The sequence below is a fragment of the Scyliorhinus torazame genome, chromosome 10 (assembly GCF_047496885.1).
Source record: "Scyliorhinus torazame isolate Kashiwa2021f chromosome 10, sScyTor2.1, whole genome shotgun sequence".
Taxonomy (NCBI): Eukaryota; Metazoa; Chordata; class Chondrichthyes; order Carcharhiniformes; family Scyliorhinidae; genus Scyliorhinus; species Scyliorhinus torazame.
Window position 1 is genome coordinate 83,004,788 of NC_092716.1, and position 14,601 is coordinate 83,019,388.

At 44.4% G+C, this 14,601-nt stretch overlaps 1 protein-coding gene across 5 annotated transcripts in view; it reads left to right on the forward strand.

The window, feature by feature from the left end:
* The window catches only part of ripor1 (RHO family interacting cell polarization regulator 1), a 450,995-nt gene that overhangs the window by 385,995 nt on the left and 50,399 nt on the right, over nt 1-14,601 (forward strand). For all 5 annotated transcript variants that reach the window (XM_072518311.1, XM_072518310.1, XM_072518312.1 and 2 more), the window contains 2 exons: nt 53-182; nt 4,362-5,132. In XM_072518311.1, coding sequence (XP_072374412.1) covers nt 53-182; nt 4,362-5,132 — 901 coding nt within the window. The remainder of the gene's footprint in view (nt 1-52; nt 183-4,361; nt 5,133-14,601) is intronic.

A 14,601-nucleotide genomic window follows, 5' to 3' on the forward strand; every position in this document is an offset into this window, starting at 1 on the left:
ATGTCAGCTGTCTGTGTATCATGTCTTATTTAGCTCATGTGTTCTCTTTCAGTCCATTCGACAAAGATGATCAAACATCTGCTGCAAGTACTGTCAACAAAGTGCCCACTGTGAACAAGCGATTCTCTACCTACAACCAAAGTCCGCCAGATACCCCATCCCTGCGGGAACAGGCCTTTTATGTAAGTCTCTGTAAGGGTGTTCACGTGCTGTGCTGCTGTGTATTCTGTCATGGATGCCCTGAATGTATGGACGTAGAACAGTACAGCACAGAACATAGAACATACAGTGCAGAAGGAGGTCATTCGGCCCATCGAGTCTGCACCGACCTACTTAAGACCCCACTTCCATCCTATCCCCATAACCCAATAACCACTCCTAACCTTTTTTTTTTGTCACTATGGGTAATTTATCATGGCCAATCCAGCTAACCTGCACGTCTTTGGTAGGAAACCGGAGCACCCGGAATAAACCCATGCAGGCATGGGGAGAATGTGCAGACTCCGCACAGACAGTGACCCAGCAGGGAATCGAACCTGGGACCCTGGCGCTGTGAAGCCACCGTGCTAATCACTTGTGCTACCGTGCTGCCCCTTCACAGTACAGGCCCTTCGGGCCACGATGTTCTGCCGACCATTTATCCGAATCTAAGATCAACATAACCTACACTCCTTCAATTTACTGCTGTCCATGTGCCTGTCTAAGAGTCGCTTAAATGTCGCTAATGACTTGTCTCCACCACCTCTGCTGGCAGTGCATTCCTTGCACCCACCACTCTCTGTGTAAAGAACGTACCTCTGACATCTCCCCTATACCTTCCTCCAATCACCTTCAAATTATGCCCCCTCATGACCGCCATTTCCGCCCTGGGGAAAAGTCTCTGGCTATCCACTCTATCCATGCCTCTCATCACCTTGTACACCTCTATCAAGTCACCCCTCTTCCTTCTATTATAATAATAATAATAGCTTATTGTCATACGTAGGCTTCAATGAAGTTACTGTGAAAAGCCCCTAGTCGTCACATTCCGGCGCCTGTTCAGGGAGGCCGGTACGGGAATTGAACCCACGCTGCTGGCCCTGTTTTGCATTACAAGTCAGCTACTTAGCCCACTGTGCTAAACCAGCCCCTAATGAAAATCACTTATTGTCACAAGTAGGCTTCAAATGAAGTTACTGTGAAAAGCCCCTAGTCGCCACATTCCGGCACCTGTTCGGGGAGGCTGATACGGCAATTGAACCGTGCTGCTGGCCTGCCTTGGTCTGCTTTCAAAGCCAGCGAATTAGTCCTGTGCTAAACAGCCCCTGTTCTTCGCTCCAGTGTGAAAAGCCCTAGCTCCCTCAACCTTTCTTCATAAGATATGCCCTCCAGTCCAGGCAGCATCCTGGTAAATCGCCTCTGTAATCCAAACTGCAGGAAAAGCAAGTCTTGTTTGGTGCCACCCAGTTGCTCTGTTGATTTAATTTTACCACCTGAAGATTGGGACCTTGGCTCCTATTTGACTTTGGTCAGCTTGGCATTAATATAAACCTGCTGTGGAGTAGGGTCATCAGCTATGGCAGAGCGTAGTGTGCACGCTTGTAGAGCGAAGAGATAGAGCTATCCTCTTGTATGCACTACACAGTAAAATCATCGATTATCCTTTATAAACATGTTTACGATTTCACTGCACCTCGGGCACAGAGAACCTTTCACTCTGGCTGTATGGCTTGAACATTCTTAGCTCTAAGTTGTCATAGTGACAGAGGAACTAGAGAAGGCGGGGGGAGGGCTGGATAACAAAGGGAAAGCAGTATGGGAGAAGGGAGACACAAGAGAAAGTTATATTTGACTGAAGCTGTTAATAAAGAGCAACATTTCTGGTCTACATGTGCAGCCAGAGGCACTAAGATGTGTAATTCCGAAGGTGGCTAACCTTCTGTTTCTTGACTGATACTACAAACCATTATTCGCAGTTTAACTAGTAATTTAAGTTGTACGGTTGTCATTTTTTTTTGCTTGGCCTCACTACCAGAGATGTACTTTCACCCGTTAATGTTAGAAAGTGAATCCCTGTTGAAAGTCATCAATATCAGAAATTGAACATTCTGGTTCCATTTTTCAATTCTTGAATGGTAGACATTAAGCAGCTAAACAACTGTTTATTTTGCATATGTCGATGTTATTGATGAACAGCAATGTTCCTTCGCATACTTTTTTCAGGAAGTTACAAGGCGATCTTATGGCTGTGGCGCAGGTGTTCACTGGCTCCTGTGTGTATGCTTACTATTAGGAAGTAGGGCCTAACGTACCTCCACATTCTCCCTACCCTTTTTGTTTTGTCTCTGGGCATGATTTGAGAATGTTTTACTTATTCATTTGCTTCAATATGAGTTTCTGAAGTAATTGTTTTGTTTAAGCCCCCTTTTGGACAGATATGTTTGTGGTATTATCAGGTATTGCGGTACCTAAGAGGCTGATGACCATTGGTTAAACCTAGGAGTTTACCATTGGCTGTTGATACGTAGCTCCGCCCTGACAGGCGGAGTACAAGTACTTTCTGTACCGAAGCTGCTGGGGAACAAGTTCTAGTCGATTAAAGCCTTCAGTTATGAAATCACTTCGTCTTGAGTATAATTGATCGTGCATCAATATTGTTAACATGGCACATAGTCTGGTAGCTTGCGTGTGATGATTAGGTAATAGTCAGTTTGTGTGTCTATTGGGTGGAGCTTGTTCTCTAATAAACCAGTTGAATGACTCGCGTCTTTAAAGTTAACATTCTTTATTGTCTGGTGCTTATTATTTTGTTGCTCTTCTCCTGCTCAACTGAAAGTATAGCTGGATGATGATCAGGAACTCCTATTCCAGCCTGGTGGCACTGAAACCGATGGTAATACCCACGCCCACTATCCCACTTTAAATTAGCTGCATCCGACAGACCAGGATTGTGCTGGGGGCTTTTCTGACCTGTCTGACTCAGTCACTCACTGGTTAAACTTGCTGAACCACCAGCAAAGCTCATTTAGCACCTTTTTTCTGGTTTGTGCTGTTTTGTGCTCAGTTTATAAGAGTGTGAACTTTGTATTTGCAGCATTCTCCAGTTGAAGTGAATAAACTTGAAGTACATTGGGTTGGGCGGGGGGAGGCAACACATTATTGGGCAGTAAACCAATCAAGGGACTCAAATCAGGGTCCAAATGGTGAGGCACCTTCTTTGGATGTGAGATGTTTGCAGCCTCAAATCCCTGAAGTTTCATTGTGACCATGTATAGCCTTGATAGTCAGTCTTTTTCTCTCTCTCTCCTCTCTCTCTCTCTCTCTCTCTCTCTCTCTCTCTCTCTCTCTCTCTCTCTTCCCCCCCCCCCTCCCCACACACACACACACACATTTGTGGCAATGCATTTCTTGATTTAAGTTCTCAAAAATGTAGATGTCACATTTATGCAGGAAAAGGAATGTCTTCAGTCTTGTGATTAAATTTTGATGGATTCATTCAAAGGATGTGGGCATCGCTGGCAAAGACAGCATTTATTGCTCATTCTTGGTTGCTCTTGAGAAAGTAGTGCTGAGGCGTCTTTGTGACAACTGAGTGGCCTAGCAAGCCAACATCAAACAGCAATTAGAGTCCACCACACCGCTGTGAGCCTGAAGTCGCATGTAGGCCAGACCAGGTAAGGATGGCAAATTTCCTTTACTGAAGGATGTTAGGGAGAAGGCTGCCTCTGTTGAACTGCAACAGTGGGATGAGCACGTTCCACATTGGCTGACCCTGGAAACTGCTAAGGAAGTAGTAAACGTACAATTAGACAAAAATGTACCTCTCTATATTTTCATTCAAGATTTTGTCTGATTGGAAAATCTAGACTTCTAGCTCCTTCTCGCATTCCCTTTGAAACACTTAGCAGGTCATGCATTACCTGTGAAGAAAGATACAGTTAATGCTTCAGGGCGAGCACCTTTCATCTGCTTTGCTTGGTTCTGTGTTGCAAAGAGGTTTGTCTGACTACAAGTCCCCCAACCATAACTTCTTCTTTTAATATCCAGGAGAGGTACCTGCTTTTTGCAAAGTAAGTTAAAACAAGCCAGGGGCATTGTTCTTAGATTTGCCTGACTTGGAGTCCTGGCTGAGTTCACACCAACATTCATCGTAGTATTAGGTGTGGTATTAGTGGCACAGACTGATTATGCCGGTGATATGTTGATCCTTTTTCTAGAGTTTTGAGCTCTGCTTTGGGGCTGCTTTGGTCAGTTTACAAATGATCTCCAGATAGTCTTGATGCTATCTCTGGTGAGATATGCTGTTCTGATGGAGTACTTGACTGAACATGTACTCTTGGCTACTGAGCAGATTGTAACTTGTACTTTCTTGTTTTGTATAGAACATGCTGCGGAGACAGGAAGAGCTGGAGAATGGTGCTGCTTGGTCCATCTCCTCTGATTCTTCAGATGGTTCTTCCAGTCCACAGTTGTCGACCAGTGTTAGGCATTCCCAAAAAACACTGGTGCAGCCAGAAATACAGGGAACAGTTCCTAGAATCACTATAACATTTGCACAAACTGAGGAGCCTCAGACAGGTAGTCCGGAGGCTGCCAGGCAGCAAGTGGAAGAGGCGGAGGAAGAGAAGGAGACCCTAAAGCATGGAATAATTAATGGAAATGTGCCAGTTTCCCGAACTCTCAGCCATATTAGTGAAGCAAGTGTAGACGCTGCAATGGACCTGAATGCATCAATGAGCACAGAGTCCGAACTGCAGGTTGCTGCCATATCAGATTTACTGGAGTCTTCACAAATCTCAGAAGCAGAAGCTGATCAACCTGTGACGGAAGATACTGTCAACGGAACACTACCATCTGAAGCCCCACTAGAAAAGTCAAAAATTCCAGAAAGCGCGTGTAGTCTGTTGGTGACACCAGAAAGTGAAACCTTTGCTGCTGTGCCAGTGGTTCAGAGTGTTGCCTCTACAGAAGAGAAAACCAAATCAAATGATGCTAAAACTGGGCCTACAGAGAGCGGAAAGGTGAAGCCTGTAGACCCAGGGATAGAGGAAGCCCTAATGACATTAAATTCAACACTTGATGATTATCGTGGCCAGTTCCCAGAACTCCAGAAGTTAGAGCTGGAGGTCAAACATTTGGAAGAAGTGCTGATGGTAAGTTTTTTTTTTTTGGCTTGGGTTTGTGTTATTTCAATGTGATTTGTTTGGTATGAAAATTTAATTTTCAAGCTATCTATGTAAAAAAAAAAAAAAGCAGTAATTTTATGCTGTGGGTACATTTTAATTATATTGAACATCTGCATGTTTTTATTGGAATTTTGCGAATTTTAAAAATTTAAATCATCAAACCTGTTTCAGTCATATTTGCTTTGGAAAATTCTTAATATGTTCCCTCAACAAGAGGTGAATATATACTGTTGTTCTTGATGTTTTGCTTTTTGGCTGGATGGGGTGACATTTTAAGCAGTGAATCTGCAGGTTGAAATGTAGTCCCTCCTTTATTCCGTGTCCAATACTGTGTAGCCAGGTTATCATTCTTCCAATGACTTTCAACTGTTTGAACCATTTCTTTATCCTAATGAAAAAGGGCAGTAGTCGTTATTTCATTGTGCTGAGGTTGTTGATCCGAAAAGTGCCTTCCCTTGTACGGAATTATTTTACACTGCATATTGATTCATAGAAGCAACAGTACAGAAGTAGGCCATTCGGCCTATCAAGTGTGCACCAGCCCTTGGAAAGAGTACCCTACTTAAATCCACATCTCCACTCTATCCCAGTAACCCCACCTAACCTTTTGGGCACTAAGGGGCAATTTAGCCTGGCCAATCCACCTAACCTGCACATCTTTGGACTGTGAGGGGAAACCGGAGCGCCCGCAGGAAACCCGCACAGACACGGGGAGAAAGTGCAAACTCCACACAGTCACCCGAGGCCGGAATTGCACCTGGGACCCTGGAGCTGTGAGGCAGCAGTGCTAGCCACCGTGCCACACAAAATATCTCAAAATGAGGCTTCCCTTGAGTGTATAAGATTAAACCGTGAACTAATTGAGGTGTTTTAAGATAATTATAGGATTTGGCAGGGTAGATGGAAAGAAACTATTGAATTCCTTGAGAGTCCAAAACAAGGGAGCATGAACTTAAAATTAGAGCTAGCCAGTTTAGGAGTGATATCAAGGAGCACTTCTTCACAAAAGGGTAGTGGAAATCTGGAACAGTTTCAAAATGCTGTTGAGGCTGGGTCAATTGAAAATGCCAATACTGAGATTGATATGGTAGTTTCTTTTAAGGCTAAGTTATTAAGGGTTACAGAGTACAAGGGTGGATAGAGTTGAAATACAGACCAGCGATGATCTAATTGAATGGTGGAACAGGGTCAAGAGATTCCTGTTCCTATGTTTTTACCAGATCTTTTATTAATAAGAATGTCTGCTGTTCAGCAGAAAAAAAGATGCAAGACAAGAAGATTAAGGAGATACAGGTATTTCTGCCAACTACATTGCAATTTCTGTGTTGTGAGGGGGGGAGGTCTTACCTGTATTCAGTTGAATCGAAGATATAATCAGGTTTACAGGATGATTACACTGGAGGCATCCATTCAGCCCATCAGGTCCATGTCAACACTTGCCAAGAGCATCTCAACTAGTCCCTTTCCCTGTAGCACTGCAAAATGTTTTTGCTTCAGATAATTATCCCATTCCTCTTTGAAAGCCAAGATTAAATTACCTCCACCATAGCATATTCTGTCCTTGTCACTTGCTGTGTGATATAGTTTTTTTTCTCCTGTCCTCTTTGGTTCTTTTGCAATTCACCTTGAATGTGTGTCCTCTGGGTGGCACAGTGGTTAGCACTGCTGCTCACTGCACCGAGGACCCAGGTTCGATCTCAGCCCAGGTCACTGTCCATGTGGAGTTTGCACATTCTCCCCGTGTTTGTGTGGGTCTCATCCCCACAACCCAAAGGTGTGCAGGGTAGGTGAATTGGCCACGCTAAATTGCCCCTTATTTGGGGGAATTTTTTTTTTTTTTTTAAAGTTTTTTTTAAAAAAATGTGTCCTTTAGTTCTTGACCCTTAATACGCCTTTTAGACTGCTCATGATTTTAAACCGCTCTATCGAATCTCCTCTCAACCTTTCCTTCTCTCAGGGAAAGAACCGCAGGTTCTCCAGTTTATCCTTGAAACCATTTTCGTAAATCTTTTCTGCACCCTCTTGAAAGCCTTTGCTTCCTAAAGTATGGTGCTCAAAATTGGCTTCGTCGGTTCACTGGTCCTTGTGTGCCCATGCTGTGATAAAATGGTAAAATAGTTTCTCTCCCATCCTTGACATTCGAGATCTGTAGCATGACTGTTCCTATTCAGAATACGATAACGTCCAGCAGTGGCATGAACAGCGCTCATTCCTGCTTGGGCCCAACATCTGATGAATATATAAATGCAGCTTCATTATATTAAGAATGTGAAATTCCTAACTCTTCTCGTCAGGTCATCACCTCTTGTATTTGTTGCCTTAAGAGTGCAGTGCTCCACCCTGCAATTTTACAAAACATTCCTCAATGTTGCTGTTTAAATACAAGGGAGTGTGCAGACCTAAATCTGAGAGGTTTGTTATGTTCCAATCCTGTGAAGACAGAAGAACTGGGGTCCAGATCTGGACAGAGTTTTAAAGTTTGTGCACTGTTTAAAAATGTTTTTGTTCTTGGGATGTAAGTGATAATGACAAAGATACATTTATTGACAATCTCCAGTTGCCCTGTAAATTGCTGTTGGGTCTTTTTGAACTGTGGCTGCCCTCAGATGTGGTGCTAGTAGACCATTTCAGGATACAGGCCCAATAATTTGGCAGAAGTTCCCTACTCAAGATGGGATGTGACTTAGAGGGAATCTGTTTCCCCAATGTTGCTGCTCTGCTTTTCTCAATGACAAATTGCAGGGAAGGGAGGTGTTGAAATTGCTGTAGTGCACCCTGCAGATCATACATGCTGCAACCACAGTCCACAGTTTACGCTTAGCCCAGTAGCAGGGGTATTAATCAAGCAAACTACTTTGTGAACAGTGTTGCTAACTTTGCCTTAGTTCAATTGCTCTGTTTTATTACCTTTGTTCTTGAGTCGCCAGGTATCTTTATGATACTGCCATGTGGTTCAAGTCCGAGTAATGATCAATAATCCAATACACCGATTAGTAAGATTTAAATCAAAGCACATTTATTATACACAGTAATCACTACTCATGCACAAATTCTACGTTTAAGCTACTTCTACAACTAACAGGCCTATACTTAACTTGGAACTGGCCCACCAGGTCAGGGATCAAATGGCCTTTCGTTCGGGTTCTGAGCCTGCGGGATTCGAAGTTGGTACAGATTGATAGCTAGGAGCGCCTATCTCGTAGCGAGCGTTGAAGTAAGACTTACAGTTTCGACCAGCTGCTGAAGAGTGAAGAGCTGGAGAAGAGAGCGATTTGAACTTGGGGCTCAATTCTTATAGTCCCCAGGGGCTTCCCGCCTTTCGGGGCGGACCCTGTACCTGGTCCCAAGTGATTGGACTTTGTCCCAATCGCTTGGTTCGATTTTCTCCAGTGCTGGAGCGGTTCCCTGATCGATGGGCGGTCTTGAGGTGGTCGTTCACCTCCTTTTGTGTAGGCTTCTGCTGGCGCCGAAGAGTCTGGTTTTGCTTTGTGTGTCTAAATGTTGCTTATTGTTCCTGGGGATTGCTCATTAGTATGCAGGTGGCTGTTGTTTTGTTATGCTGATGGTTGCTGGTATCGATGGTGTCTGCCCTTTCCAGAGGTAAATACACAGCCAACCTGCAGCTGCTCGTTTTTGTCGTGTTGGCTGACTTTCCCATCAGCCTTTGCCGTTTGCCATTTTGAATCGGGAGTTGGCCATTTTAAGTGGCTACAACAGCATCAAGTTTCTAGAGTGTTGGAGCTGCACCAATGTGGTTAACTGGTGAGTGAGTATTCAATCACCCACCTAACGTGCGCCATGTTGATGATGGAGAAATTTGGTGTTCCGGTGATGAGCCACTCTTTGTGGAGTATGGTGCCTCTGTCCAGCTCTTGTAGCTGTGGTGATGATTTGGCTGGTTCAGTTAAACTCCTGGCTGATGGGGAGCTTGGGAATTGTGCTCCAGTGAAGCTCCATGGGAAATGGCCGGATGTTTTTTTGTTTGTGAAGATCATTATTGGGCACTTGTGTGGTGTGAATGTCACCTGATATTTATCAGCCGAGGCCTGCCTTGTTATTCAGCTCCTGTTGCAGGCTGGGATGTGCTGTTTCATTGTCAGTGGAATTACAAATGACACCAGGTCACTATTATTCTGAGATAAATAGAAAACATAACCAGAACAAAACTGCTTTTGCGATACAAGTTAAAACCTGTATTTGGAGCAACAGTTGTGGGTAGCAAGTATATTTTGGCGATTTAGCAGGGTCTGTGTGGTATTATTTTGAGATTCCTTAGCTGATTTACCACTTGCTGATTCCATATTTGAATTTGATTCTGCTGGGTGACACTGGGGCAGAGGCAACATCATCCCTGCAGAGTTGGATCGGCGGGTCGGTTTTGTGGACATCTGCTTGACTGTCTTTATGCCCTTTGGCATGACCATAATATTGATGTTATCCTGCCTCCACCTGGTGCATGACAAGATAAATTGTGAATCACCCCAAGTTGCAAAGATCCACCTGAGACTGTGGCTGCTCCAGAGGCCTTGAGGCCCTTCCCATTTGTCATTATGCTGAGGAATTGGGCCTGACAGTTCAACCTTTCAAAGCAGTCTTTCTGCAGACTGTCTGCCCTGTAAAGGTGTGAGGCAGTCAAGCATGATGACACCTGCAGATCTTTTTATAGGGGTGAAGTTCTGTACCTGTGCAGTGCCTGTATTCCAAGATTTAATAATCTACTGTTCAATATAAACTGGGCATGGTTACAATTACTAGTTAGCGCACTTAGCTTAGTCCAGGGCAGTGCGAGGAGGAAACTGAAACAAGCTTTGGGTGGTGGTGGTGGTGTGGGGGGGGCAGGGGGGGCGGGCGGGGGCGGGCGCGGGCGGGGGCGGGGGGGGGGCGGGGCGGGTAGTAGTAATGAAATAAGCTTATAATAGTTTTTATGGGGGGGTGTAGAAATTAGATATACAACCAGCTGGAAATGCCAAGATCTTTTTTAGAATTATAAAGCATTACAGAAGTTTATTTAAATGTCCTACTTTTTTGCACTTCCACCATTCCTACTTTGTGTGCCTGGCAGTAACTGAAAGGTCTTGGGCTATTCACCTGACGTCTGGCTCGTTTGTTAGGCCCCTAAAATTGGACTTTTCCTGTGTCCCTGTGTGGGAGAGTGAATGAACCACTCGTACATTTCTTTCCAACTTGCAAACTATTAGCTGGCTATGGTAAGGCATCCTGTATAACCACTTGTCTTCTAACCTCCTTGACCCACCTCACTCTCTGGCACGGTTCCTCGACATCATTTCATTCATGTAGGAATGGTCATGCAATTACACATTGTTTATTTAGCAGGTATTTGGAGGGTTGTGGCCGCAGAGAAAGTTTAAATGACCAGATTTTTTTTAAAATCTGAGGCCATTAAATGAAAAGGTGTCCAGGTTTAAATACAGCTGTATTTCTGTGAAGAATTTGATTTGTCACCTCACATGAAATTTTCTGGAATAACAACTTGCATTTGTATGGCTCCTTTAACATGATAAAACATTTAAAGGCTTTTCATAGGAATTCAATTTTACACCATGTCACATGAAATAATGGGACAAATAACTAAAAGCTTGGAGGGGTGGGAGGTTTGGGGAGGGAATTCCAGAGCTTAGGGCCAAGGCAGCTGAACGCACAGTTGCTAATGGTTCAGTAATTAAAATTGAGGATGTGCAAGAGGCCAGAATTGGAGGAGCACAGAGGATATCTTGGGAGATTTGGAGGAGGTTACAGAGATAGGGTAGGGGTGAGGCCACAGAAGGATTTGAAACCAAGGATGAGAATTTAGTAATTGAGGCATTGCTTGACCAGGAGCTTAGTGTAGGTCAGCGAGCACTGGGGTTGATGGGCAAACAGAACGTTGTGCGAGTAAGGATACAAACAGCAGAGTTGTAAATGAGCTCAAGTTTATGAAAGGTTGGATGATGGGAGGCTGACTAGGAATGCGGCAGCTGGCAGTTATAAACATAGAAAAACGTCCCACGGCTGGTGTCGGAGGCTGAGGTGTGGGAGGAGGTGGGATGGAATGGTCTCTGAAGCTGAGCCCGACTCTCTGCTGATGTTCTGGAGCAGGTTGGGGTGGGAGGTTTGAGATAATGGCCCGGCTTGACCGGAGGAGGTTAATGAAATCCTGTTCGTCATTCAGTGTCTGACATGCAGCTGGCAACTGTCTGTTTATTAAATCCCAGCCAGGGCAGCTTTCTCTCTTTAGACAAGCCAATTTAGTTCACTCTGAGCCAGGAACCACTGCTGTAATGAAGGGGGAGTTGGCAGTGTTCCTGAGAGTACCAAGCAAAATGGGTTTACCTCATCGTGGTCAGCAATATCTTTACTGCGTGCGCTAAAGACTTTGCTAACTCCTATTGAAGTTATTGTGGAATTTGGTTTTGCTTTTTTAAAATTTAGAGTACCCAATTCTTTTTTTCCAATTAAGGGCAATTTAGTGTGGCGAATCCACATACCCTGCACATCTTTGGGTTGTGGGGGTGAGACCCACGCAGACACGGGGAGAATGTGCAAACTCCACACGGACAGTGACCCAGGGCTGGGATCGAACCCGGGTCCTTGGCGCTGTGAGACAGCAATGCTAATCACTGCGTCGCCGTGCCGCCCATTTTCTTTGCTTTTGAAGGTGATGTTTGAAAGCTGTGAATTTGGGAAGTGAGGTTGTTAGTGTATGGATGAAATAATATTTTGGGCGAATACTCCCAGGAGTGATTACATTTGTTCAAATCAGCAGCATTGAATAATTGAACAACCTGGATTTAGATTTCACTATTGCATAAAAGTGTGTGCTTGGCCTTTCTCTGTATGCCGATCATCAGTTACCTCCTGGTGCCAACCGAGACCTGAAAACATTGCTCATTGGCTTCCTCAGGAGATAGTGTAGGGTGAATTTAAGGAGGAGGATAATAAGACTAAACACAAAAGCCATGTTAAGAGTTAAGTACACAAATCAGTCTTCCAAACACATTAAAAAGGTCTTTGACTGACCCATTAGTTCAAATCCTCTATTCCTTGCCTCCCTTCTCCTTAACACTGACTGGGTGAGCTACTTCAGCAATTTCATTATGGGCCCTTTCTCTGTATGACAGAACTGACCAATTTAACAGGCATGTTTGTCTGTGCCAGCTGAGTATCACCCACAATGTGTGCTGAGATCATCTGATAACAAAACCCCTGTGAATCACCTGAAAATGCTTCATGTACCTACTGCATTGAGATTGAATGATGTCATGAGGATCTGGTGTGTTTTGAAAATGAATGGCATCTTTGTGAAAAGTGTGACTCAGACTGGCCTAGTCGATGCGTCGCATTTCTCAGTGCAATCAAGGTAGCCATAACATTTTATTGGGCTTTCACAATCTCCCTCTTCAGAAAATGTTTAACTGCTATAAGGAAGTGACACTGTTATCCCTAAATCTGTTGCAGGTGCTCAAAATATAAGGACAAGTGGTGGAGGCTTATTTATTGACCTGGCAGTTCATATGTTCAGGTCCTATCCAACATTTGGCTGTAGGAGATATTCTCAGTAATGCTACATAGCACATTGAGGTTTAATTTCCACTGGGCTGGGCTGGAGACTGAGCTATGAGGAAAGATTGGATATGCCTGAACTGTTATCCTTGGAGCAGTGAAGGTTGAGAGGGGACGGAGCTGTATAGGATTATATGGGGCAGAGATAGTGGGGTAGGAAGGCACTTTTTCCATTACTAGAAGGGTCAATAACTGAAGGATAGATTTAAGGTAAGAGATAAAAGGCGAAGAAGGGAGTTGAGGAGAAATGTTTTCACCCAGAGGGTGATGGGAGTCTGGAACCCACTGCTTGAAAGGGCGGTTGAGTCAGAAACATTTAAGAAATATTTAGGTATTCACTTGCACAGTCATCACCTCCAAGGCTATGGACCAAGTGCTGGAAAATGGGATTGGAGTCATCAGATCTTTGTTGACTTGTATGGATAAAATGAGTTGATTGGCCTCCTTCTTTGCTGTAAACGTCTATGAATCCATGACCGTTATATTCTGTATGAGCTCCTGATTTGAATCATGTCTCTGGTGTGCAGCTGCCAAGTGGGGAACAGGCACAAAGCTCATCTTTGGCCACTCATCTCAATAGGGCCGTATTCCTCCTGATGGTATTCCCCATCTGCTTTCACTGGAGATCAGGAGGGAAAGGCACAACATTCAAGCTCACCTCTGCAATCATATAGAGACCGTATGGAGCAGCCTCAGGGAGGAGAGCGAAATGGGTTAAAGTGGGAGCAGAAATGGTTCATATTATGATTACCACCACCAATTGAAGGATGTAGTTTGGCCACCACATGGTTTTGCTCCAAATACCGGGTCCAGTGAAAGTTTTGAGCCTTAGGCTAGCTACCTGTCTTAAGTGCATGATGTATGTCTCTTCCTGGGCAGTCCCTGGGGATTGGAGATGACTGGCTTCCATTCTGATTCATTGAATTCTGAGGTGGCTGGTATGTCATGCAGACATATGCAGGGCAGGTGGTGCTTGAAGGGTTAGACATTTTGGGTGATCAAGGATCTCTCCAATACCTCTGTGTGCTCCGAAAGCAGACTCTCACTGTGTTAAATGCCTTCCCAAATTAACCTTCTCTAGGCCAACGTTTCCCATGTGTCTACAGGAATGTTAGACCTCGTCAGGGATGCTTTGAGGATATCCCTAATGTGTTTCCGCTATCCTCCTGAGAATTTCCTGTCACAAATGAGTTCTGAGTAGAGTGGTTTCATCGTGAGTCTGGTGTCGGGCCCAGCGATGCTGGTTTTCAGTGATTGGTGCCTGCATGCTGGGCAGGTTGGCCTGCGAGAGAGATGTTGCTGCTGGACTGTCTTTCTTGTCACTGGATTTGGAGGATCTTGTGAAGGCATTGCTGGTAGTACTTCCTTTGTGGTGCCTGCCATAGATTGTCCATTTCTCTGAAGCATATAAGAATGCAACATCACTGTTGCCTGATAAATCATGACCTTAATCTCAGGTTTGAGATCCTGGTCCTCAAATATTCTTTCCCAATCATCTATTCAAATATTCTATTCCTCACCAACCACCTTGTCCATCTTCCTTGCTGCAGTGCCACACCGTACCTCCCCCAATTAATCACAGATGTAGAGATAATCTATAGAACCGGCACACAAACTTTTCAACCAACAAAGCCTTTAATTCAAAACCACTCCAGCTTCAGTATGCAGATAACACTTGTATCTGCACTCACTCGGGAACTGAGCTCCGTTCATCATTGACCCTTCCTCAGAAGCAAATGAAAAAAATAGACCTTTCACTAAACACCCTGAAAGCTAAGGTCCTCTTCCAAACTGACCCCACAGCAAAACCTCTTTTTCCCCCCCCCCCAACACACACACACATTCAACAATTCAATTCAGTGGTAAGATCCTGAAA